Here is a 25,878-nt window from a genome sequence, read left to right on the forward strand (position 1 = left end):
ACTGACTGACTGAGTTTAGTTTTACACCGCTTTTAGCAATATTCCAGCAACATCACGGGCGGGGACACCAGAAATGGGCTTCACACATTGTGCCCATGTGGGGATTCGAACCCGGTCTTCGGGCTGACGAGCCAGCGCTTTAACTAGACTAGGCTACCCCACCTTTTAACCCCTACTTTGATGTGAACAACAAAAACTATTAATTAAGGTTGGATAGGTGTTTAGCTTGCCTGCCTGACATGCTGAGGGAAACAAATAAGGTAACACCACTTCATGGCAGTGTTTCTTTATCTATTCTCTGATTTCCTCCCATAGTGTTATTTACAGCTGGTGATGAAAACTGGAAAATATCAAAGGAACGTTTGAATTTTCCTGTGTTCCTTTATTTGTTTCACTCAGTATATTTCTTTCAAAATGTCCTATCCATCAATCACAGTGACAGTCTTAGATCAGTCTATTTCAAACAGAATGATCCCTGTGATATGAACCCAATCTAATCTAAATCTATCCCAGAAAACAAGATGTATCCTTAAATCCATTATCAAATATATTCCTATCATTTTGATATCTGCAAGCATATAATTTTTATCTCTTTTCCGAATCCAGAGATTGTTTTAACGAGCCAAAAACAAGAAAACCGTGTCATCATTACATCCACCTTCCTTTACTTTGAAGACAAAATTAGACATCAAAAACGGTGTAAATGGAAGGGTAACCTTCATTACAGTTTATTTGAATGTGTCGACACGCACACAAATAATCCACAGTGATCGTTCATCTCACTACAGAACAGGCCATGTTAAGATAGATCCCAAACTCTGATCTTTGGCTTCAAATGGATTATCCAGACCTTCAACTCAATTCTCTGAAATGGCAGAGGTCACTGGGCATCAACAAGAAACAGTTGTAGTTGGATATCGATCGGCAGACCAGAAGACAGAAAGTCAGCCCATGCGCTTGGCGGCCAGGTCAGCTTCTGAACCTGAATGCACACCGATTCTACTGATCAGCTATGCTCGGAACTTCAAGAGGAATAAAGACTGCCTGATAATGACAAAAAGTGCATCGGGCGTATTGATCTGGTAGATGAGAAGAGCTTGCTTAGTTTGTTTAGTGCCAGGTGAGAGCCTCCCTCCCAGCAGACCATGCTAAGTACGGATCTCGCGGCCCATCACTGTCACAATAGACCTACAACTCTTTTAATGGCCATACAACAGGCCATGTGACAAAGGAGTGCTATTTCCAGCAGACAGCAGATGAAGATAAATATACATTCTTCACGACTGGTGGCAATCGCTGTGTGTAAGCTGGTCCTGGGAGTGTGGATATTTCAGGTGACAATCTGTGACGGAGACATTCGCTATCGATTGGGAAATGCTTTCACATTCCGTACGAGGAAACCTACACCCACCAAACACTCCTTGGATTGTGCTCGCACATTCAGGATTAAACTGACATCAATAGATACATTCTGATTCAAGCAGCTCCCTGATACTTTTCACACCAAACTTGAGACTGCCTTAATATTTTCTAATCAAATAGAAAATTTCTTTTTCCTTATGAACATCTCTGATTGATACCTTTCACATAAAACTTGAGACTCCCCTAAACCATATTTCACTCCGGTTGATGTTTGCCATGGTGGTGTAATTTATTCAGACATTTTGCTAAAAGTCAAAAGGGCGTTTCCTGAAAACATTTAACAAGATAGGTTGACAAAACAAACCCTGTTATCCAAATTTTCAACAAACAGATTTCATTTCATCAAACTGGATAAAATATGATTAAAGACAGAAAGATGTACTTCTTATTACAACATTCCTGAGAATATTGTCCAAAATCTAGATGACTAGATCACATACTTCCCTTTCCCCTTCTGACAAGTAAAATTTGCCATTTTTTTTAAGCCGCGGTGGCTGAATGGGTTAGATTGCTGACACTGTGTGCTGGTGATGACTCTGTGGGTGTGAGTTTGAATTCCAGATGGAACTCAACTCAAAAAGTACTTGAATCTGCACTTTACTGAGGAAGTGTGATCCAAAATATACCATATGCTATATCACAGAATAACAGCATCATGTGGGAAGAAAGCTCAAAACATTGTATTCCTTAGATGGGTAGAAGTGTGATAACACCCATGATCATAGACATGGTGCTGACACTCTACAATAGGAATTAGGAATTAGATAAGAGCCCCTCCTCAACCCCCACCATGACCAAGCTTAAAAAAAGGATGTGTTTATCAGTAAGATATTTCCCTTATTCTATGACACATGTTCCACTACCAAAGTTCGCAACTGCCAAAGACAGAGTGATACAATTGTGAGTGAGTGAGTGAGTGAGTATGGTGTTACGCCGCTGTTGGCAATATTCCGAAATATCACAGCAGGGGACATCTGAAATAGGCTTCACACATTGTATCCATGTGGGGAATCGAATCCGTGTCTCCAGCGTGACGTGCGAACACTTTAACCACCAGCCTACCCCGCTGCCCCTGACTGAGACAGAGTGAGACAATTTTTCTGAGAGCATTGATACCTTGTTCCAAAGATCCATCTTAGAATCATGACTGGACATGAAGTCTATGTTAAAGTATTGGAGTAATGATAGTCTATGTTTTGGTTTGCGTCTGTCTTGTTTAAGTCTTGTGCAGATGTTTTCAGCAAAATTAGGGAAGTGAGTGAGTTTTGTTTTACACCACTTTTAGCAATATTCCAGCAATATCATGGCGGGAGACACCAGAAATGGGCTTCACACATTATACCCATGTTGGGAATCGAACCCGTGTTTCCGGTGTGACGAGCGAACGCTTTAACCACTAGGCTACCCTACCACTCCCTCATCAAAATTAAAACTATATGACAACAGATGCTTGATTGGCATTTTAGAAGATGATATTTGATGAACATAGAGAATAAAAAGAAGATGTAACCCAGAAAAAATCTCTATGTATATGACAACAGCTTAAAAATATTTGAATTTGGACCAGATAATCCTGTGATTGATAGTATAAGCAACATTTCATATCGTTGGGTATGTTGCAATGCTGCCAACAACGAAGAAAGTTTGCATTGAATCTGGACAAGATAATCCAGTGATTGATAGTATAGCAACATTTCATGCTGTTGGGGTATGTTCGTATGCCGCCATTACCGAATAAAATTTTTTTCACAAGTGAATCACAACCCAAATCATACAGCCTAGAGGGCTCTGTGAATGTTATGCCCTCTGGAACAAACCATGAAAATAGGAGAACCCACAGAGGCTTTCACATAAGTCCAATGACCATCAACTTTCAAGGTAATCTAATCACATGAAGGACCCTGATCAATGGAGTGAGTGAATGTTGTTTTCAGTGACCTATGTTTCCAGTAACCACAGCAACCCCTCCGAAAATGCTCATGCAAAAAGCTACAAAAATCTGATTGTGCTCACCTTCATTTGGAGACGTATAGAGCTTTCTACACATTTCTGTAACTCCATTGTACTTTGTGACCATGAGCTCGTATCCCTCCGATCCGCGGTGTTCCATCAACTCGCGGAGTTCTTTTAGGGACAGGCCATACTCGGCCGGGCGGCCATCTACAGTATCAGCTGGCGCCGCCATTCTGCCTCACCACTCTGCCTTACAAGACCTGCAACAAAATGACACACATTAGACACCGAGTCATAGTTTCTCATCGGCATATTCATGCTGTCCACCACAATAAACATTCAGCTCTGCATCCATGTATTCTTACATAGATGTGACTGTAATAAAAACAATAGCTTAATATTCAGGTTGCTAGACAACACATCAGTATTTTAGGTCAACCTAGTCTGTCATACAGACCCTGAAACAAATATATCCAAGAAAGCCAATGCAAGTCTAGAATATGTGACCAGTCGATTGGCAAGATTTCCACAGTTGAAAATGGCGAAGGTCTCAGGGCTCCTTTTCATTATATTTGACCTTTTTTTTTCTAACTAAGAAATGTATTTTCCGTAAAATATGTTCATTTCAGACTAGTTGTTAGTCTAATGTCAACCCTGTAATGACAAACGCATGCACTTGGTGATAATAATTTCACCAGATTTTATGTCAGAAGTTCTCAGAAACAAATGTATTTGTATAAAATGTCTGTAAGTCATTTGTTCCTTACGCTGTATTATGATGTATGCATAAATATTCAGTGACAAAAACAAACAAAACCTGTCCACAAGACTGTATGACAAGATGGATGACTTCAAATTTCAAACTTTTCAACATTCCTTTATATCATGCAATAATTGAACGGCTCCTGCCTTTGGCGTCAACATGATTAAACTTTTGAGGTGCAATAAAGTGGGCTCTTGTTATGAAGATTTCAGACAGCATCTCATAATTCATGTCCAAAAGTAGTTTGATTAACGTTACAACATTCCAGGTCACAGTAAAGCTGTAGAAACGTTTCGTCAAAGACATTTCCAAATTTGATGCATTAGTAACAAAAATAATATCCTATGCAGTACCAGACTTTGATTCTTACTAAATATTAGTATATTTTTTTCAGGTGAACAACAAACCTGTGTTTGCATTATATGTGAACACACCTTTTTGTGAACACCTGGTATGATCAATATTTGACATTGACAAGAAGCCATGATATTCGAGAGAATCATACAATCGACTCTTTTCTAAGCAGCAGTTTCTTGTAATAATGGAATCAATTTAGTCGCTTTTAATGAACAGTATTTGAGACATATATCAGGGTTCGTCTGCTAATGAGGGAGGAAAGACCCAAAATATTCACGTCTACCGCGATGATGAACGCGGAACATCACCTGTCTAGCGACAACACAACAGATAGAACCATCTGGTTCTGCAATGCCTTTCAGAATGTTTCAAGACTATTTCTGGCAATTTTTGTCATAAATAAACATTCACAGAACATAGGGAGGATCTCTATTTTAGTTTCCTGAAGAACCAGAGCAACAACGAGGGTCACAGAGTTCTGTGTGCAACTCTAGGGAGGGAAGGAAGAGGAAGGGTATGCAAGACGTCTAGACTGTCAACACCAGCTGCATCAGTAAAATATACATCAAGACCCTTGGCTGAACTACATCAAATTATCTCCCACCCTCTTGAAGTATGTCCAACAAGTAAAACATATATGCATGCTTAATCACATTAGGTGTGACTAGATATAGTTTTATGCCGCTTTCTTCCATATTCTATAAAACATCTCCTTGCCATGTCAAGGGATAATCATATTGGTTACAGTTGTTGTATAATGTCAGTTCACGGGGAGCTACCACACATGAACTTCAAGGCGCCATCAACACAGCTACTGCAGACACGTTATGACTGTGAAGTGAGTGAACTGGGTTTTATGTCACTTTAGCAATATTTTAGCAATATCATGGTGGGGACACCAGAAATGGGCTTTGCATACTGTACCCCTATTGGGAATTGACTCCGGGTTATTGGCTGTGATGAGTTAATGCATCAACCACTAGGCTACCCCACCGACACAATCCCATTATGAGCGAGTAAATGTTGTTTTAAGCCACTCGGCAATATTGAAGCTATACCACAATGGCCTGTAAGCAAAACTGGGAATGACTGTTTTCTTAACAAAGACATCAGATAACTGAATTTCTCCAAAGTCTCAAGGGGCGGTGGGGCAACCTTGTGGCTAAAACCTTCTCTTCTCATGCCGAAGACCCGGGTTCCATTCCCCACATGAGTACAATGTGTGAAGCCCATTTCTGTGTTTCGCCCCCCCAATATTATATTCCTGGAATATTGCTAAAACAGTGTTAAAATAAACCCACTTACTCGCAAGTTTCCAAAGTGGACATGAAAACATTAGTGGAAAAGGATTTAATTACAATCATTAACTGGCTTGTAAACATAATGGAGCCTTCATTACTCTTAATCTACAGTGCTTCAGTAAATTTCACCTTATCATTATTACAAAACAACTCAAACAGTGTCTGTGTTTCTTCGGCCCCATTTGAAGACTAACCAATTACTGACAATGACATCTGAAACTGCACCATCTGCATTACGTTATGAACCTGCCGAAACAAATTAGGACTACATCACTTAATGATATAATAAATCAGTGAAGTGTATCTCTAAAACTGCTCTTAGAAATATTCCTGCTTAGCAGGACAGGTTGTTCAACAAGACAAGCAAACACTTCAACCACTTGGCCACCCTGCTATCAATATGGAGCATACAATGTAACCATACCAACCCATTAGAAAAAATATGAAACTAGGTCATCAGTTTATATTAATATAAACAGTCCACACAGAGTTCAAGTTACTAAATTAATCGCCTTCTTGCCTTTCAGATTTTCAAGGCAAAAATAATTACATACAAGAATCATTGAAAAAAACAAAAACACTTTAAACTAAAAGTGGACAAACTTACTCATTTCAAACTTAATAAGAAGCCACATTTGGTAAATTCCAGGCATTTTATCAAGCTGAAAAGAATTTATAAAAATATCTGGGGAAAAAAATGAAAAAATAAAATTCATATTTGTATCGTTCCTAAATCCCAAATTTGCTCAAAGGTGCAGGTCATAGGTTCGTTTAAACAAGAGGGTCTTCAGTCCACTTTGATTTGCTGGATATTTGGTGGGAGTAAAGCGTATTTATTACATTTAGGATGAGAAGGCAAATGTGCACTGTCCCAAAACAATTAAACTTTAACATTTATATGTAGATATGAACTTTCAGTTATTCGATTGTTTTCTCTTCCTGCTTTAGTTAGAACTTCTATTTGATTTACTGACCATGACATTGATTTAATCCCATCGGTCACATTGTGTAAGCGGTGACATAGGTCAGCTTGGAGCATACAACAAAAATAATATAGTTTCAGCAAACAAGATAAAAATACATTAATAAATCTAGTCAATACAGCCCTATTGAGAGGCGGGCTACAAGATCAAATATGTCCTACATAATGTCAGTGCTTTACTACTCTGCCAACAGATGAGCCTCATCAATTATGGTACTTTTCTGTGAGATCAGAGAAGTAATAATACCTTATTGTAAAACAGCCACTTTCTTCTCCTTATATGTTGGTGAATACAAACAGTCAAGACTTCGATTTGGGAGTATTAGAAGATTGTGTCCCATTACGTATCACAAATCAGTTTCCATTGTAACTGGTTCCGAGCACGCACACAGCTGCTCAAACACCATCACAATCACATCTCGAAACAGACACATCCATACTTACTCCAGATGAACTCCAATACAAATGATAAATCCACAGCGATGTAAAGAAAATCCCTGGACGATCACAACAACAGAGTGTCCAACACCATTGTGACCCCACCTCAGCAAACACTCGGACAAGATATAAAACTCGCTTATCTGCAATGAGTCTTCATTCAACCACCCACATCCTTCCTCTGACCATGTCAGTGATAAACTACTCTTCAGTTTAATTGGTGCAAATTCACATTTCCAGTGGTTTATCGGGACAACAGCATTACAAACATATCAGTAAGGGTGAACTCCTCATCTGTCCAAGTCATACCTTATGATGTCAGGGTTATTAATCATGAGGCTGCCATGCACTGTCTCCTCAGCTCCTTGCCTGGGGCAGAATCACGACCAGTCAAATGCCTCGTAGGAAATTGGGCAATATTCACCTCATCTATGTCATATATCCTAAGGCAGATCATCCTTGTGACACTAGTGTTTAAATCGGCTTTATTACCATCGAATGTACACACCTCTATCAAAAGCCTTCGTTCTGAATAAAATACCAATTTATCTTCATGTCAAACATGCTATCAATGATCGATCTGATCAAATCAAAATACCAGGCTGAACATAATAATTTCACCTGATTAAGTCACGAGATCTACCTTGAAAGCGACCTTATCTTAGAGCTTTAGTTTTTCTACAGAAGGAAATCAAATCCGGAACAAAATTTAATAATCATGTTTTCGACATGATATTTTTCAAAGCATTTCCCCAATACAATTACCTACTGCGAGACTATTCCTTGTCTGCTGCCGATAAAACAACCCACAGTCAGAAACTGTCAATAACAGCATACATTTTTAAGCAAATTCCCATAACAAACGGAAATCATTACAAACAACAGCTACGAACAGCTCGGAATCCTTCAATCTTGTAAAGACAATCTGAAGGTAATATATGACAAGGGAATTGGGAATTGGGAGTGCATAATTCTTTAGCACTACAATCATTAAACCGTGACAGCAGCCATGCAATATTCACCAGATTGCTGAAGGCCACATCAATCCAGCTTTAGTTTCTAGAAATCGTGGAGAAGGACAGAGTGGAGAGTAAGCAGATCCTCCTTGACACCCCCACACATTCTGATGACCTCATCAAATAGGGGGATTACGCATAGCCAGAAGCAATGGCCTATGACAGGCTGCAGCCACATCAGCCAGCAGGACCACAGGTTCACCAGTCAGCACCTAGGAAAGGAGGGTCTAATGATTTGCTCCTGATCGGGTTTGATGTCCGCAGGTGTCAGGTGTAACGATTGATCACCTCGGCCTGATAGCTGGTCCCACTATCACTCAGGCATGGCACCACCTACGACATCGTCAGCTCCTTGCAGAGCACGGCTTAATTAAATCTCATCACTGATTTTAATTCATTATGCATGGAAATGAAGCAACAGCTTGGCCTACTGTTGTAGAAATGAAGCAATAAGTTGGGTGTATTACAAAGAATGAAGCAATAACTCCTCTGCTTGTTGTTTAGAATTCACAACAAAATCTGATCGTTAGACTCTTACAACGAGAGAGTATTCAAATGCTGTCAATCTGTTATGGGAGAACTACTTCCTATGCCAACTGGGACAATGTCCACACATTAAAATTTTCAAATCAATACTTTATTCTGAGATTTCATCATAATGGTGGGCGGTGGGGTAGCCTAGTCGTTAAAGCGTTGGCTCGTCACGCCGAGGACCTGGGTTCGAATCCCCACATGGGTACAATGTGTGAAGCCCATTTCTGGTGTCCCCCGCCGTGATGTTGCTGGAATATTGCTAAAAGCGGAGTAAAACCAAACTCAGTCAGTCAGTCATCATAATGAAAGCCAATACAGTAAGATTTGCAAAGCAAAAACATGAAAGAAGGGACTGTTCCTACCATAATTTCTACCATGGATCAATAAAGTACCTACCACAGTCCCTGGAACTGACCAGAGTAAAAAAAAAAATGACCAGAATATCTTTATTGCAGATTAACAACCTGTGTAAACCAGCAATTTGAAACATGTGAACGCTATAACCTATTGTATCAGCGTGGGTAAAGAAAAACATCCATAGCAGTATTCTACTGACATGTGTTCAAAGTAATGAACTGGGTAGGAGCTGCACCAATTTTAGCACTGTTAAAACAGGGAAGACCAAGAAATGACTGTACTTATTGGGGTCCATCACTCCAATCATATTCCCCAGTGACAAGTTATACCAACACTCCAATCGTATTCCCCAGTGACAAGTTATACCATCACTTTAATCGTATTCTCCAGTGACAAGTTATACCATCACTTTAATCGTATTCTCCAGTGACAAGTTATACCATCACTTTAATCGTATTCTCCAGTGACAAGTTATACCATCACTTTAATCATATTCTCCAGTGACAAGTTATACCATCACTTTCATCGTATTCCCGATACACCAATTTCCTCATTACTCCCATGACAAGTTATTATAATCATTATTCTAAAGAAAAGATTCCAATAACTTTGATTGTATTCCCCCAAAAAACAGTTTCCCCATCACTTTGATCACATTCCCCAGAGATCAGTTTCCTATCACTTTGATCACATTCCCCAGAGACCAGTTTCTCCATCACTTTGATCACATTCCCCAGAGACCAGTTTTCCCCACCACTTTGATCACATTCCCCAGAGACCAGTTTCCCCATCACTTTGATCACATTCCCCAGAGACCAGTTTCTCCATCACTTTGATCACATTCCCCAGAGACAAGTTTCCCTATCACTTTGATCACATTCCCCGAGAGACCAGTTTCTCCATCACTTTGATCACATTCCCCAGAGACCAGTTTTCCCCACCACTTTGATCACATTCCCCAGAGACCAGTTTCCACATCACTTTGATCGCATTCTCCAGAGACCAGTTTCTCCATCACTTTGATCACATTCCCCAGAGACCAGTTTCCCTATCACTTTGATCACATTCCCCAGAGACCAGTTTCCACATCACTTTGATCGCATTCTCCAGAGACCAGTTTCCACATCACTTTGATCGCATTCTCCAGAGACCAGTTTCCCCATCACTTTGAACACATTCCCCAGAGACCAGTTTCCTTATCACTTTGATCACATTCCCCAGAGATCAGTTTCCCCATCACTTTGATCACATTCCCCAGTTTCCCCATCACTTTGATCACATTCCCCAGTTTCCCCATCACTTTGAACACATTCCCCAGAGACCAGTTTCCTTATCACTTTGATCACATTCCCCAGAGACCAGTTTCCCCATCACTTTGATCACATTCCCCAGTTTCCCCATCACTTTGATCACATTCCCCAGTTTCCCCATCACTTTGATCACATTCTCCAGAGACCAGTTTCACCTTCACTTCGATCGTACTTGTGACTGCCAGTTTATGGTGTCCCGTAGCTGGTGTCTTCTGACCTTTCTGGAGACATGACAGCCCCAAGTGAAGCTTATGAAGCTGCTCCCTTGTCCCAGAATCCTCCAAAAACCATCACTCAGGACTCAGTCTGCAGCTACTCTGCCCAATCAATACTGGGACCCACTGCCCACCAATCACTTGTCAATTTGCATACTACACAATTCACAACTCGCCGTCTTTCCATCTATGAAATGAAAATCTGATTATGTGATTAGGATGGCCAGCCTCCTATGGGCTTACAGGTATCCCCTGCAAAGCTGGACCCATAAATGTCACCAGCTACGCTATTTGCAGAGTAATATATGACGCTGGAAGTTTCAGGGCTGTGGTATTTCCAGCATGGGGACAAAAAAGAGGATGTGTTGTATGACGTGCATGCAGTCAGATGTCTTCATCGGTGAAGTCTCCCTCTCTCGGAGATGCTCTCAATGTTCAAGCAGAAGCCAGTGCACTAAGGTTCTCTTAAATTATCAAGCACAAACTAGAGCTTGTCCTCAAATTTCTGGTTTGCAGGGATGGACACGAGATCCGAATCTCCTACTGTATCAATAGATCAATCCAGAACAGCCATTTATGTAACAGTTAGATTTCAGATGAAAACAACCTCTCTCCCTTTCATTTTCACTGGTCTAGAGATCAAATGATTATTGGTCATGTCTAACACAAAGATTATGGTTGCATTTCCACATAATCTGGAACATTATGGCTATGTACAAGCTGTAATTCAAATCTACTGACCATCATTCCACCCAGGAGAAGTTCAGTACAACCACCAAGCACCAACATTGCACATGAATGGAGTAGGTACTTGGCAGATGCCCCAGAACTCCACAGACGCAGATTCCAGAACATCTGGTGCTTGGGTACTCGTTGTACCCTCAATTACAACAAGGATGTGCAGCATTTGCTGTAGAGTTATGCATACCTTCACCCCAAAACCTCGGTTACCATCACAACATTAGGTGAGGATAGTCTGTCATCAGTCAATGTGTGTGTACATCTTATTCTGGATCTGTTCCTCAAAACAAGTGAGTGTGTGAGTTTTCAGCAATATTCCAGCAACTTCATGGCGGGGCACACCAGAAATGGTCTCCACACATTGTGCCCATGCAGGGAATCGAAACCGGGTTTTCGGCGCGACAAGCGAATGCCCTAACCACAACGCTACCCCACCACCCCTCCTCAAAGCTAAATCCTATGATTGTGAGTTGAGAAAGTCATAGCATTAAGATCTCTTTGTTCAAGGCCTGTTTAATAAATATAAGTCAATAGGTGTCTTTTTATTAAAAACGTTTCTGAGAGCTTTAGCAATGTCCTTCCTAAAACTGCTACTACATTCCCTTTCCCATTATACAAAGAAAATTGCTTACGTCAATGACGAAATTATACTTTCATTTATGACCTTAACTAAACACTGCAGTACGACCAGGTGTAAAAGTCGCAACGTTATAAAAACACATAAAGAGGAACAAATCGAAAGCCTGACCAGTGATGTCTATTTTGATGATGCTGTGTTTCACAATTAACATCAGCGATTTCACAACTCTTCCCACTCAGTATCACTTGGTTTATCTTGCTGCATCTGCCTGGCTTCACAAAGGACAAACAGTCAATAATATCCAAGCATAATTTCATCCTTATAATATCATGTGATACTTTCCATTTTCAGACATTGACCAATATTTGAGAATAGGGAACACCAAGAAGGCATCTCGAAAATTGCACGCATCTTTGCGGAGCGGAACTCCAGACTTTGGTGTGACAAGCCAGCACATTAATCACTGGGCTACCTACCCGACATTTTTCCAGTTTCTAAAAATGTTCATAATCATAGCTCTGAAAGGCATAAGTCATTAACTAACTGAACTTATTAGTGATGTTTAGGATTTACCTGTTAAAGTGCTTGCATTTCAAAATATGGCATATTGGTATATCAAAGTATCATGTATGTCTACCTGATATTCCTGGAATATGGCTAAAAGCACCTCACTCACCCCAACAATACATACAAAGAGAAGAAAGAACTGTAGCAAGATCTCCTCCACTACCAGTGAGACAAGACAAGCGACCAGGTTATACTCATGAGATGTAAGTAAATGAACAGCTGTATCCCAGCTTTTAATCTGCCACGATACATTACGCCTTTACCACCAGCCATTGCACGAACCTCCGGTACCAATACTCTGGTGAATTCTCTTGGTCATTTAACTGCAGATTGGCAGCAAGTACATGGCAGACGTGAAAGTGGTCAAATGTTTTGTGACTTTCCCGTTCCCCTAGCAGGTTTTTTGTTGAGCACTTCTAAAGAGTGACATGACCGTCTGCTGAAGTGATCTTCACGTTCTTCAGTGTCTCCCATGGGAGGACTTCCAACATGAATAAATGATTCAATACTGAAGCACTATGTGCTGACGCTGCTTCTCGGTTAACCACAACAAACGGTATTTGCATGTGAGCGTATTTCCGACCATACACACAATACATTCAAACCTACCTGGTAATTATCAGGTACAGAATGACACTGACTGCATTGGCAACAGATCTTGCAGTTCCGAACCACCATTTTCTTACAGTAGGGGAGCTTAAACAGCTATAAGCACCTACTCCGATGCCCACAATGAGCACTATGTTAGCAGAGCAGACAGCTTACACAACCCCCATTCTGCTAGCGACTGATGCTAGACTCAGCGAACAACCTTGTTTAGGTGTCTAGCGTATCACACGGGCTATTCCTATACTCAACTAATCCCCATGCTGTCACATCCATAGCATCACTCAAACATTAGAACGGACGACACAACTTTAAACGATAAGCCAGCAAATCGCGGTCAGTCAGCAGGCGGGAACGCAAGGTAAGGGTGGCGGCCATTTGAATGTATGAAGCTGCATAATAATTGCACCAAATTGATTGCCGAGTCTCCAATCAATTAAAGTGGCAGCCATTGTGCTATCACCATGGCAACCTGGCAAGTCAGATTGGAGTAATGAGTACCCAAAGGAAACAGAGCCTGCGGACCTCAATTCGCTTTCAATCACCCGATATTAAACGATGTCCTTTCCAACTACGGATTCCGCTGGTTGATGGCTTAATGACAGAATCTGTGAATGGCTATTTTGTTTTGGAAATATTCAAAACAATTGGCAGTCTTTAGCAGGTAAAATCTATTAGTCGGAGCTAACGGAGCCTCACTGAAGACTGGATGCGGTCGACAGAAGAATCTGGACTAACGTGTCTCCAATCAGTCAGGATACAGATCAAAGGAACCGAAGCCGGCACACTGCCTTCCACATAAGACTCTCATGTCAGAAAGCCTTTTATCATCCACACGCTCACAGCTGTTGTATTTCCAGCGATTTCAGGTCAAGTTGAACAGGTACTTTGGAATTATCAGTCATTCATAAAACCATATCATTTTCTGTAAGTATCACGTCAAATTTACATTGAAAGCACTGATGCATAACTGGTACAAGTCAGCAACTGTATAAAGAACTTGCGTATGAAATATCATCTATAAACTGTCTCTGGAAAATAGTAGTGAGTGAGTGAGTATGGTTTAATGCCGCTTTTAGCAATATTCCAGCAATATCACAGCGGGGGACACCAGAAATGGGCTTCACACATTGTACCTATGTGGGGAATCGAACCTGGGTATTCGGCGTGACGAGAAAATGCTTTAACCACAAGGCTACCCCACCGCTCCTCTGGAAAACAGTAACTCATTATGGGAACAATATTACATAAGGAGAGAAGCTAAACAGATGTTTGGAAATTCAGCGAGTTTTGAATCGGTGAAAAGAATAAGCATGATCGTCAAGACCTACTGTGAAGGGCACCTGTCATAGTGAAATTTAAAAGTAAAATGTAAATTGAAAAGGAGCCCCAGTTAGATGGTAGATTCAGAATCTAAGAAATCTAGACTTGATTCATTTAGGGCTTCAGCAGCACAGGGTGGATGGTGTGCTTTGCTAAACTGCATGTTCTGTGCATGTGAATCATATGCACCGCAAAATGGCACATTTGAAACGTTTAGCAGTTGGTAATGTTGTATGATGCACTGCGGATGCAGTTTTTGAAGAACTTGGTGACTCATGTATTTGGAGCTGACACATTTTGCAGAACTCTTTGGATCGTGCACTGGTAAATGACATTTCTAGCAATGCAACATCACACATTCTGCAGCATGAGGTGAAACATGCAGTGATAGATAACACATTTTGCAATGCAACAAGACACATTTTGCAGAACTAGGTGAATCGTGCACTGATAAATGACACATATAGCAATGCAATGCAACAAGACACATTTTGCAGAACAATCGTGCACTGATAAATGACACATATGGCAATGCAAAAGGACACATTTTGCAATGCAACAAGACACAATTTGCAGAACTAGGTGAATCGTGCACTGATAAATGACACATATGGCAATGCAAAAGGACACATTTTGCAATGCAACAAGACACATTTTGCAGAACTAGGTGAATCGTGCACTGATAAATGACACATATGGCAATGCAAAAGGACACATTTTGCAATGCAACAAGACACAATTTGCAGAACTAGGTGAATCGTGCACTGATAAATGACACATATGGCAATGCAAAAGGACACATTTTGCAATGCAACAAGACACAATTTGCAGAACTAGGTGAATCGTGCACTGATAAATGACACATATGGCAATGCAAAAGGACACATTTTGCAATGCAACAAGACACAATTTGCAGAACTAGGTGAATCGTGCACTGATAAATGACACATTTGGCAATGCAAAAGACACATTTTGCAATGCAACAAGACACAATTTGCAGAAATTGGTGAATTGTGTACCACTAACATGTTTAGCAATGACTAGTAACATGTTTGGCAATGCATAAGGACACATTTAGCATCACAAGGTAAATAGTGCACCAATGACACATTTGGCAACGTAAAAGACACATTTTGCACAACTAGGTGAATTGTGCACCGCTGAATTATATATTTGAGAATGCAACAAGGCATTCATTGCAGAACTAGGTGAATCAAGCACCACTTACATGTTTAGCAATGACTAGCACACATTGAAACATATGCACCTGGAAATAACCAACTGTGATACAAACTTATGTCATGACAAAATTCTATTGCAGTTACCATGTTGTAACTCCTGCAGTTATCTAATCGTTTAATCAATAGCGTAACTCGAATGTTCAGCTAATATATCACACACCACAGAGCCTGAGCTGGGATAGCTGTAATTACCAGGCATTTATTACTTATTATAACCATTGCCTGAGATTGTTTGGAAAGGGAAGTAACTCTGAATTGGTATTGTCACAGGAATGTAGCGATGCCCACCTTGTGCTGTTACAATACACACGTTTACGTAATGGGTTTACCATTCTATTTATAGCTGAGTGGGTCTGTGTGAAGTTGTCCAAGCAACAATTCAACCAATCAGAGGAAAGGTAATTTAGTCGTCGCATAATATTAGATCCATCCACTTTACATATCTTCAGTCATAAAAAGTGAACACTTTCTGCTGCAATAATACATCTCAAGTATGCATGCATACATAACTGTAATGATTTTCTTGCTCATCCTTGCTTAAACACATGCAAAATCACCAACATTCTTCATGCAATGTCATGTAAAGACGAGTATATGTTGGCAATAGCCTATAAGCAAACACATGAAATCTCAAGAGACTTAATGCAGAAATATGCCCATCAAGTGCATGCCTAAGTACTGGTTCTCTTCACAAATGTTTTGTATGACGAGCCTCAATGGGTTTAACAAGCTGCCCGAGGGTCCACAGGCACGGAACATGTTCGGCATCTACAGACAAGGCTCTTAACATGCTGTCAAGTCTACAACTGATGCCCAATGGACAAATTGAGATTACAGTTAAATGGCTGGGTAATGCATTCAGAATGATACCTAAACTCTCCATCAAGGAGACTGAATCTGAAAGTGGAATATTTATAACCTCAACAATGAGAGACTTGAGTTCAGAAAATAACACTCCTTTGATGTTTTCTGAGTTTGTGTCGCTAACAACGTAAAGGAAAAAGAAGCACAGACCAGAATAAAAGACTACAAATTCAACCAATGCTGGTAGCAATAGAGGACTATATTGGAAACCTTTGAGGGTTCGGGTTAGAACTGGTCTCCTTCAGGGTACTGTGATAGTAGAAGGTGGCTTGAGTTTGTGTGGTCAAGTTGAGCGACTTCTGGCTGTGTGTCAATATATCCAGACAGCATGGACAAATGCTTCTGTGTATCACAAGATTGTCTGGCACTGCCACAGACAGGGATGTGAGTGAGTGAGTGAGTGAGTGAGTGAGTGAGTGAGTGAGTGAGTGAGTGAGTGAGTGAGTGAGTGAGTGAGTGAGTGAGTGAGTGAGTGAGTTGGATTATATGCTGCTTTTAGCAATATTTCAGCAATATCATGGCAGGTACTCCAGAAATAGTTTCACACATTGTACCCATGTGGAGAATCGAACTTGGGCCTTCGACGTGACGAGTGACTGCTTTACCCTCTCGGCCCGATCATGTGATGATAGATAAGTGACGTCAAATGTTCTCACTTAATGTTAAGCTTTCAGTTGTGGATCATCCAAGTATACATACCACCTTCAAATAATTATGGCAAAATACAGACCACATCTAAAACTCATCTAATATTTTACAAAAACATTTCTTAAGCAACACCCTTCCCAGTAGAGTAAAACTTAGTCCCTGAATATATATAATTTTGATAGTAACAAATAAACCCATTCAAATTGAAAAGGAGCCCCAGTGAGATTCAGCTGAACCTGGGGAAATCTAGACTTGCTTCATTTGGGGCTTTAGCACTGCAGGGAGGGCTAGGCACTAGGGAAAATAATGTGGTTCAGGGACTGTGAGACAGGTTACCTTCCCAGGTTAATACATTCAGTACAGTCTTAACTGTGTTGCACAGCTAAGGAAGAAGAAGTAATGATACAGCAGGGCTGCTGAACAGGAGCCCCACCACCTCAGCCATGGCCCCTCTACGGTTGATGGTGGTGATGTCTGGCTGGAAACATGCCTTCAAGGTACAAGCATATCAAGCATAGGACCATCTCCCTGGAGGTCAGCCATCCAAAGACAGCCCACACTCACACTGCCTATACAAACACAGGTCTTGTGTCCATGGTCCACCAGAGACGTGAGGGCCAATCAAATCCTCTGCTTGGTATTACACAATGCTGACATTTAACTAACTGCCAGACCGATGTATAAATGATGTATGTTTAAACATCACCAAAACCTCCGAATGCTTGTACGCCTGAGGTACAGAAGCACTTAAAAGAATCGAAATGCAGAAAGTCTGGTTGGGACAGCTTACAGCGCAATCAGAAGCAATTGCAGCAACCTCTCAGTGAATCTAAAAGACTATCCCTTGAAAGAATAATGCCATGAAAAAAACACTCCAAAAAAAGGACAAAAAGGTTACTATATTGAGCTCAAAGGAAGACATTCCTGCACAAAATGACCCAATATACTGAAGGAAATGGACAAATAGGAATTCTGTGATGTGCATTTTAAAACTTTAACACACTTTTCTGCAAATGGGTAGTCTGTCATTACAAGCAGGAGTAGATGGAGCCACATGATGATGGAGGCAGTTTCCTCAAACCTTCCTTGCTGGATGTTGGCAGCCATGTTTCCTGGGAATCTATACGAGTCTGTTGGGCTCAGATCAGGCAAATCAATGGCAGAGGCATTGATTGAGGGAACAAGAGCTGAGCCGATTCGGCGATCCCTTTGGTCGGCTCTGCCTCCGCTAACAGTGATAGAGGCAATATTGCAACTGTGCCGGCTAACAGCAAACAGTTGGCCATACAATTTTAATACGGATAGACCCTCATATTTCAACATTTGGGACCAAAGCAATGTGATTAGTTCACACGTTTTTTTCCATATTCTATAAAACATCTCTTTGCCATGTCAAGGGATAATCATATTGGTTACAGTAGTTGTATAATGTCAGTTCACGGTGAGCTACCACACATGAACTTCAAGGCGCCATCAACACAGCTACTGCAGACACGTTATGGCTAGAGTGAGAGAGTGAGTGAGTTTGGTTTTACTCCAGTTTTATCTGTATTCCAGCTATATCACGGCAGGGGACACCAGAAATGGGCTTCACATATTGTACCCATGTGGAGAATCAAACCCGGGTCCTCGGCGTGACGAGCAAACTCTGTAACCACTAGGCTACCCCACCATCCCTTATGACTTGGAACTTGCCATACCTTAACCCAGATATTAAATTTTGATGGCCCTATCAGCCATTTCATGTTTTCATTCTCTTGTCAATAAGCATATCCATCATAAAATGTAATATTACATTCAATATGATTTTTTTTTTTACAATATTGATATGTGTCATTATAGTTTTGTCAATATATCTCAATTTCTTTCCAACCATATTTCTCAATTATCTTTCAATCCTATATCAGGTTTTGACAATTAATATAGTCTCTCTGTCAAAGGAATGTTTGTAAGAGACAGTCCTTACTTCAATCTACTTCCTACCAACTCAGCCATGTTCCTCTATCAATTCTCCATCGACCCAAGTATCTTTCATTCACAATTTGTCCAGTCTCTAATAACCAGGTCTTCTTCCCTTATCCTTTACCATTCCACCTCCTGGCACCCTTCCTTAATCATCTGCCATCTTGTTTCCACATCAACCAACGTCCTCCTTCCAACTTTCAAAATTGTCTGACTACAACCTCCAATCTGTATCCCCCAATCAGTCTCTAGTGCCGAGTCCTAATGAACCACTACCCTCTAAATTGGAGTATCCCGCCTTCACAATGCCATGGTACATACAGCCGCCATACCTCCACAAACACGCTTTCCTCCATTTCAATCTCTCCCTTCAGCTCAATTCAGATCAATTTAATGTCCTGATTAACCACTAAACCATAATCCTTCTTGTCCTTTCTCCTAGCCTTTAAGTCCTGTTCTGTAGTCATCACCATCTCCTGTCCAATGCCCCAGTTCCTTGTCTGGATAATTATCTGCATTCATCCCCCTCTCATCTCATAACCTTCTTCATTACCCGACTAAACATGCACCAATCTGCATAAATTTGCTTTCCATCACACCTCTTGCTCGCTGTGTCCATAATCACATCCTTCCTTCGAATCTTGCCCTGATCACAACCCATTCCAGCAAAGGTTCTTTGTCTGGGAGTTTATTGTTATCCTCACACTCAACCTTCAGATGAATATCTGCACAACCAAATTTTAATAACCACTGGTCCCTATTTTGTGCTGCCTACATCCTATCCCGACTCCTTGTGTGGTACATCCTCATCAACCCCCTCCCTGGATCACATCTGGGCTCCTTGTCTGGCACATCCTCATCACCCCTCCTTGTAAATACTCCTCAACCCACCGGGGCTCCTTGTCTGGCACATCCTTGTCACCCCCTCCTTGTAACATGTCCAGGCTCCTTATCTGGTGCACATCCTCATCAACCCCCTCCCTGGATCACCCCCTCCTGCATAGGCTCCTTTGTCTGGCATACATATTCTATCCTCCTGGATCACTTCCCCCAGCCTCCCTTGTCTGGCACATCCTCATCAACCCTCCTTGTAACATGTCCAGGCTCCTTGTCTGGCACATCCTCATCAATCCACATCCCTGCATCACATCCCTTGTCAGGCTCCTTGTTGTCTCTAGCATCCTCATCAACCCTCCTTGTAACATGTCCAGGCTCTTTGTCTGGCATCCTCATCAACCCCCTCCTTGTAACATGTCCAGGCTCCTTGTCTGGTACATCCTCATCAACCCCCTCCCTGCAACACATCCGGGCTCCTTGTCTGGCACATCCTCATCAACCCCCTCCTTGTAACATGTCCAGGCTCCTTGTCTGGCACATCCTCATCAACCCTCCCTGCAACACATCCAGGCTCCTTGTCTGGCACATCCTCATCAACCCCCTCCTTGTAACATGTCCAGGCTCCTTGTCACATCCTCATCAACCCTTGTCCTCCTTGTAACATGTCCAGGCTCCTTTGTCTGGCACATCCATCCTCATCAACCCTCCTGCAACACACATCCGGGCTCCTTGTCTGGTACATCCTCATCAACTCCTCCTTGTAACATGTCCAGGCTCCTTGTCTGGTACATCCTCATCATCCTCATCAACCCTCCTTGTCTGGCACATCATCCTCATCACCCTCCTTGTAACATGTCCAGGCTCCTTGTCTGGCACATCCTCATCAATCCCTCCCTTGATAACATGTCCAGGCTCCTTGTCTGGCACATCCTGATCAACCCCTCCCTGGATAATGTCATACAGCTCCTTGTCTGGTACATCCTCATCAACCCTCCCTGCAACACATTTTGGCTCTTGTCTGGCATCCTCATCAATCCCCTCCTTGTAACATGTCCAGGCTCCTTGTCTGGTACATCCTGATCCTGATCAACCCTCCTTGTCTAACATCCTGATCAACTCCTTGTCCTGGCACATGTCCGATCAACATCCTCTCCCCTCCTTGTAACATGTCCGGGCTCCTTGTCTGGTACATCCTCATCAACCCCCTCCCTGCAACACATCCGGGCTCCTTGTCTGGCACATCCTCATCAACCCCCTCCCTGCAAAATGTTCAGGCTCCATGCCTGTCTATCTCATCCTGTCAGTTAAACTCATCTCTCACACAGCTCCGGCAAAGGGAAATGTCAGAGGTGGTCTGAATTCCTGGAACACTCGATCAATATGAATAAGGAAAACTATACACCAGTCATGCTGCACACAAGTCCTAAATATTGCACACACCATTCCCCACTACAATCTCAGCTGGCATAACGCATACTCTAAATCAAATCTAACCTTATGAATTGCATACAAAATCTCATAGAACAGTCCCACGAGTGTCCGATATGCATGTCCATTTATGAGGCACCTAAATTGAGAACAAGACTGTGTGAAGACCTTATGAAGACTTTCTGAAGCCCTTGTCTACCTTCTGTCTTCATACCAGACACAGGACACATTAAAGCATCATTTAGCTTCAACAGGTGACCACAGACAGTGACATAATGAAATGGTTTATACATAACATCAGCCAGATTTTAGGCAATTGGTCTGAAGCCCAGTTTGTTTGCTTCATACCATGTGTATCTGTGTAATAAGGGGATGTATTCCCTATCAGACTGATATACATCAGAGTGAATGTATGTTGTGTAACACTGCACTCTACAATATTTCCAGCTATACAATAGTGGCCTGTAAATAATGACACACAATCAAGAGTCTCCAGTCAATGAACTCACCTCTTAAGACCAGCACTGAATGTTCCGGACCCAGTTCTAACCCAGAATCCCTACATGACATGCATCATAAACTAGAGACCTGCAGACAGAACAAGTCCTGCTTGAGGTGAACCATATTGGATGGGACTGCCAAATAGCCTGAGCCCAGTCCTCCTTTAAATACCTGGTGAAACAACATTTACGAAAAATAACCCGTTTTACAAGAAAATGTACAACCCAGTTTAGGCAAGAAGCATATACTGTTAACTAAATATCCTAGATCATGCTGAAGTTTTGGTGTAGGTTCTTTGACAATCATCTATTGACTCCCTCTGACCCACAGTTTGACTGGATAACCACTTGTGTGACACGGCCTGATATAACACACTGCATACTGAGTCTTCTGAGGTTCTGTGTCAGAGACTCTATGCCTTATTCATGAAAGTACTATCACTGGTCGAAACACAAACAATGACACATACGGAGAACAAGGGCTTGACTCAATACATCAATCCAAGACTTCAACTAATGCGTATCAAAGAATCAATTATTTATTTTGGCTGATGTTGATTGTTTTTGCACTCAATGACCAAATAGATTATAAATGCACTGACAAAATATTATCATAAAAATATTTCAGGCATAATAAGATTACAATTTTACTTTCTGGCAATATTGATTATTATTCCATTTTCAGACAATACAGAATATCATTGCCCTGTCAAACTATTGTTGATTAATATAGAACTTTCAGACAACATAGATTTCAACTCAAAATGTTATCATTCCATATGCAAACCAACAAAATTACTGCACTGTCAAAATGTTGCTAATTATTGGTGACCTTTCATACAATATAGATAAGTATTGCATTCTCAGACAATATACATAAGTATTGCATTCTCAGACAATATAGATAAGCATTGCACTCTCAGACAATATAGACCACCACTGTACTCTCAGACAAAATAAATAACTATTGCACTCTTAGACAGTAAAGATAATTATTGCACACTTTTAGACAATATAGACAACTACTGCACTCTCAGACAATATAGATAACCGTTGCATTCTCAGACAATGTTGAATATTATTCTGAGACAGGTCAAAATTATCCCACACTGTCCACAATAATGACACTTTCACATGAGATGCCAGACATCTAAAAATGAGAATCATCTTTTTGTGGCATCACCTCCAGTTACACCAGACGATTACCACAGGCAGTGCCAGGATCCAAACTGCCTACAACGTATGTTTAATAATGAGTGTCTTCGTCCCACGCTAACTATCAGTGGTTGAACACGATGTGACTGCACTTAACCTTTCATTACGCAGTTTTTACCTTCACTCCAAAGAAATCTTTCATAAATTGGATAAATTATTCAAACTTACCGCCTGCACAAAATCAATGAAACTTAATTGGGCACTCATTTGTTCTTTAGTTACAAGCTGGAAGCTAAGTATAGATGATGTCCCTTGGCCCCTTACTGCTGTCTGGAGGAGAGGATGCTGATCCAAGGTTCCTGCAGGGGGATCAGAGGCAGGGGGGCAAGGATGGAGAGACAACAGTGGGGGAGGGGGTTGTTACGCCATCAAAGGAGTCAACTCACTAGGTGGGATTGCACAATAACAAAGGCCAGCTCTACATCTCCAGCTCTGTACAGAGTGAGAAAGATTGGCACCCAGCATGTGTCTGATTACAGAGAGAGTTACATAATGTTCACGTTCATTACATTCTGCAGATTAACAATGCAAGTGATTTGGCATGTTGGTAAAACACAGATGTGTTTATGCGAACTATTATTACCTTGATGAGGAGAAAACAATGATTTAGTATACGGAAAATGACTGGATTCCAAGTCAAGCTGCAACAGTAGAACCTATTGAAAATGAGCCATTACAAATTTCAGCAGTAAAACTGAAACAACGAGAACACTTTGGGTTGTAAGAAAAGCTTGTCAAGGAAATACAATTTTCAACAGAACATTTGAAACAACTAGAAAATTTGAAATGCAAACGGAACAGAATCAAATTTTCACTAGTACAGAAGAAAAATATATAGCAACATTTCCTTTCTTACCAAAAATCAAAATATTTATTTAAGTGAAAATAATTCTTAAGAAAATCCACTGATGCAGAAAATGTGATATCTTTGAGTAGCTAGTCTAAACAGCTATTTACACCACTCAATCAGCACCTACCTCAAACATCCTTATCCAACAGAAACAAAGGATGAAAACATTATACAGCCCACATCCATAAAAATATGATGAAATATATTTATAAAACAGTTGACATTCACTGGGAGAATTAATCACATAGTTGGTATTTACAGGAGCAAATTAACAGTTGTCCCTGATAATGACGATAATTACCCCACGAACAGTAATAAACAAATATGCAGCTGTCTCCGCCCCCTTCCACTGCAGCAGCAGAGTCATTAGCATCCTCCAGCTGACTTAATCCATCCCTGGGCGTTTATCGCAACAATCTACATCACATAGAACATGTTAGATCCATGCTAATTATTGATTCCAACAAACTTCATCTCACATTGTCATAAAGTGTAAACGAGAAGAGTTGCAACTATTGACTTCCTTTCTACCGGACACTGTTGCACTGTTAACTGGTAATATACACCTTCAGATTGATTTAACACGCATATTTAACTACTGGAATAGTGAGTGAGTGAGTGAGTGAGTTTGGTTTTACGCTGCTTTAAGCAATATTCCAGCAATATCATGGCAGGGGACACCAGAAATGGGCTTCACACATTGTATTAATGTGGGGAGTCGAACCCGGGTCTTCGGCGAGATGCTTTAATCACTACGCTATCCCACCGCCACTAAATACAGAACTAAAAAGGTAGGAGCATGAATATTTATTTTTGGCTGGATGGCATTTTGTTAGTATTGAAGACTGGGATCACAATTTCATAAAAATAAAAATCACCAAATATATTCAACTTTTTTAGTTCAGTATATTTACAGCAACAACCGAAATCATCAACTATAACAAATAAAATATTCTATAGTACAGTTCAGTCAAGTATAGCAAAATCACAGAAAAATAATATTTCCACAAAAACCCACCCAAATATATTTGATAGTTTAACAACTGCAAAACAAACATATTTAATAGCTCGATAATCGACAAATCTTTGTAACATGCATGAATAAACTTCTTACGTATCATCTCTTCATAACACAACAGCAGGAGCTCCTGACGTAAACAAGGCCTCGTTAAGTTGTTTCAATACAAGGACACAATGATTCAACCAACGCCATCTGTTGTACTGGAAGGTGTCATGCTGGTATATCATTGCATCCCCAGTAAGCACAGTGAGACAATGAGAGCATGTGTCACTTTCAGCAACACTGTTTCACAATCAGGCATTGTGACATCACTGGCATATACCGGCCATTGTTCCAGGGTGTTTGAATGGGTCTCCAGCTATGGTGAGTGAGTGAGTATGGTTTTACACCGCTTTTAGCAATATTGCTAAAAAACTGCGTAAAACCATGCTCACTCACTCAATACAAGTTTAGCCTAAAAGTTTATCTGATGGTTTACTGCTGTGTGCAAGCTCTGCAAAAAACTACACAGTATGATACAAGCAAAATTTAAAAAGGAAATGCCTGTGTCATTCCAGGTAAGAATCATTCAAGAAACCCATGGTGGTCGTAAAAGGCGACCAAAAAGCAGTTGGTCAGTTTGGCTACTTGATTGTGCGTCATTCTACCCTGAGGAATCACTGCTCATTCACTGGATCGCCTGGCCAAGACTCCATTATTTACAGGCTGACGTCATACCGCTAGAATATCACTGAGTGCAGCATTAAACAACAACAAAGATGGAGATAACAGAACATCAATAACTAATTTAGGAAAAATAAAATGAACGTCAGATCAGATCAGTAAACAAATCAAAACATACCCAGAT

At 40.9% G+C, this 25,878-nt stretch overlaps 1 protein-coding gene across 1 annotated transcript in view; it reads right to left on the reverse strand.

Annotated features, from left to right (window-relative positions):
* Positions 1 to 25,878, reverse strand: part of LOC124260524 (plasma membrane calcium-transporting ATPase 2-like) — a 107,373-nt gene that overhangs the window by 71,423 nt on the left and 10,072 nt on the right. The window contains 1 exon segment of the mRNA XM_046694857.1: positions 3,436 to 3,635. Coding sequence (XP_046550813.1) covers positions 3,436 to 3,607 — 172 coding nt within the window. The 5' untranslated portion in view covers positions 3,608 to 3,635.

The sequence above is a fragment of the Haliotis rubra genome, unplaced genomic scaffold (assembly GCF_003918875.1).
Source record: "Haliotis rubra isolate DU_JTF1 unplaced genomic scaffold, ASM391887v1 Scf768, whole genome shotgun sequence".
Lineage (NCBI taxonomy): Eukaryota > Metazoa > Mollusca > Gastropoda > Lepetellida > Haliotidae > Haliotis > Haliotis rubra.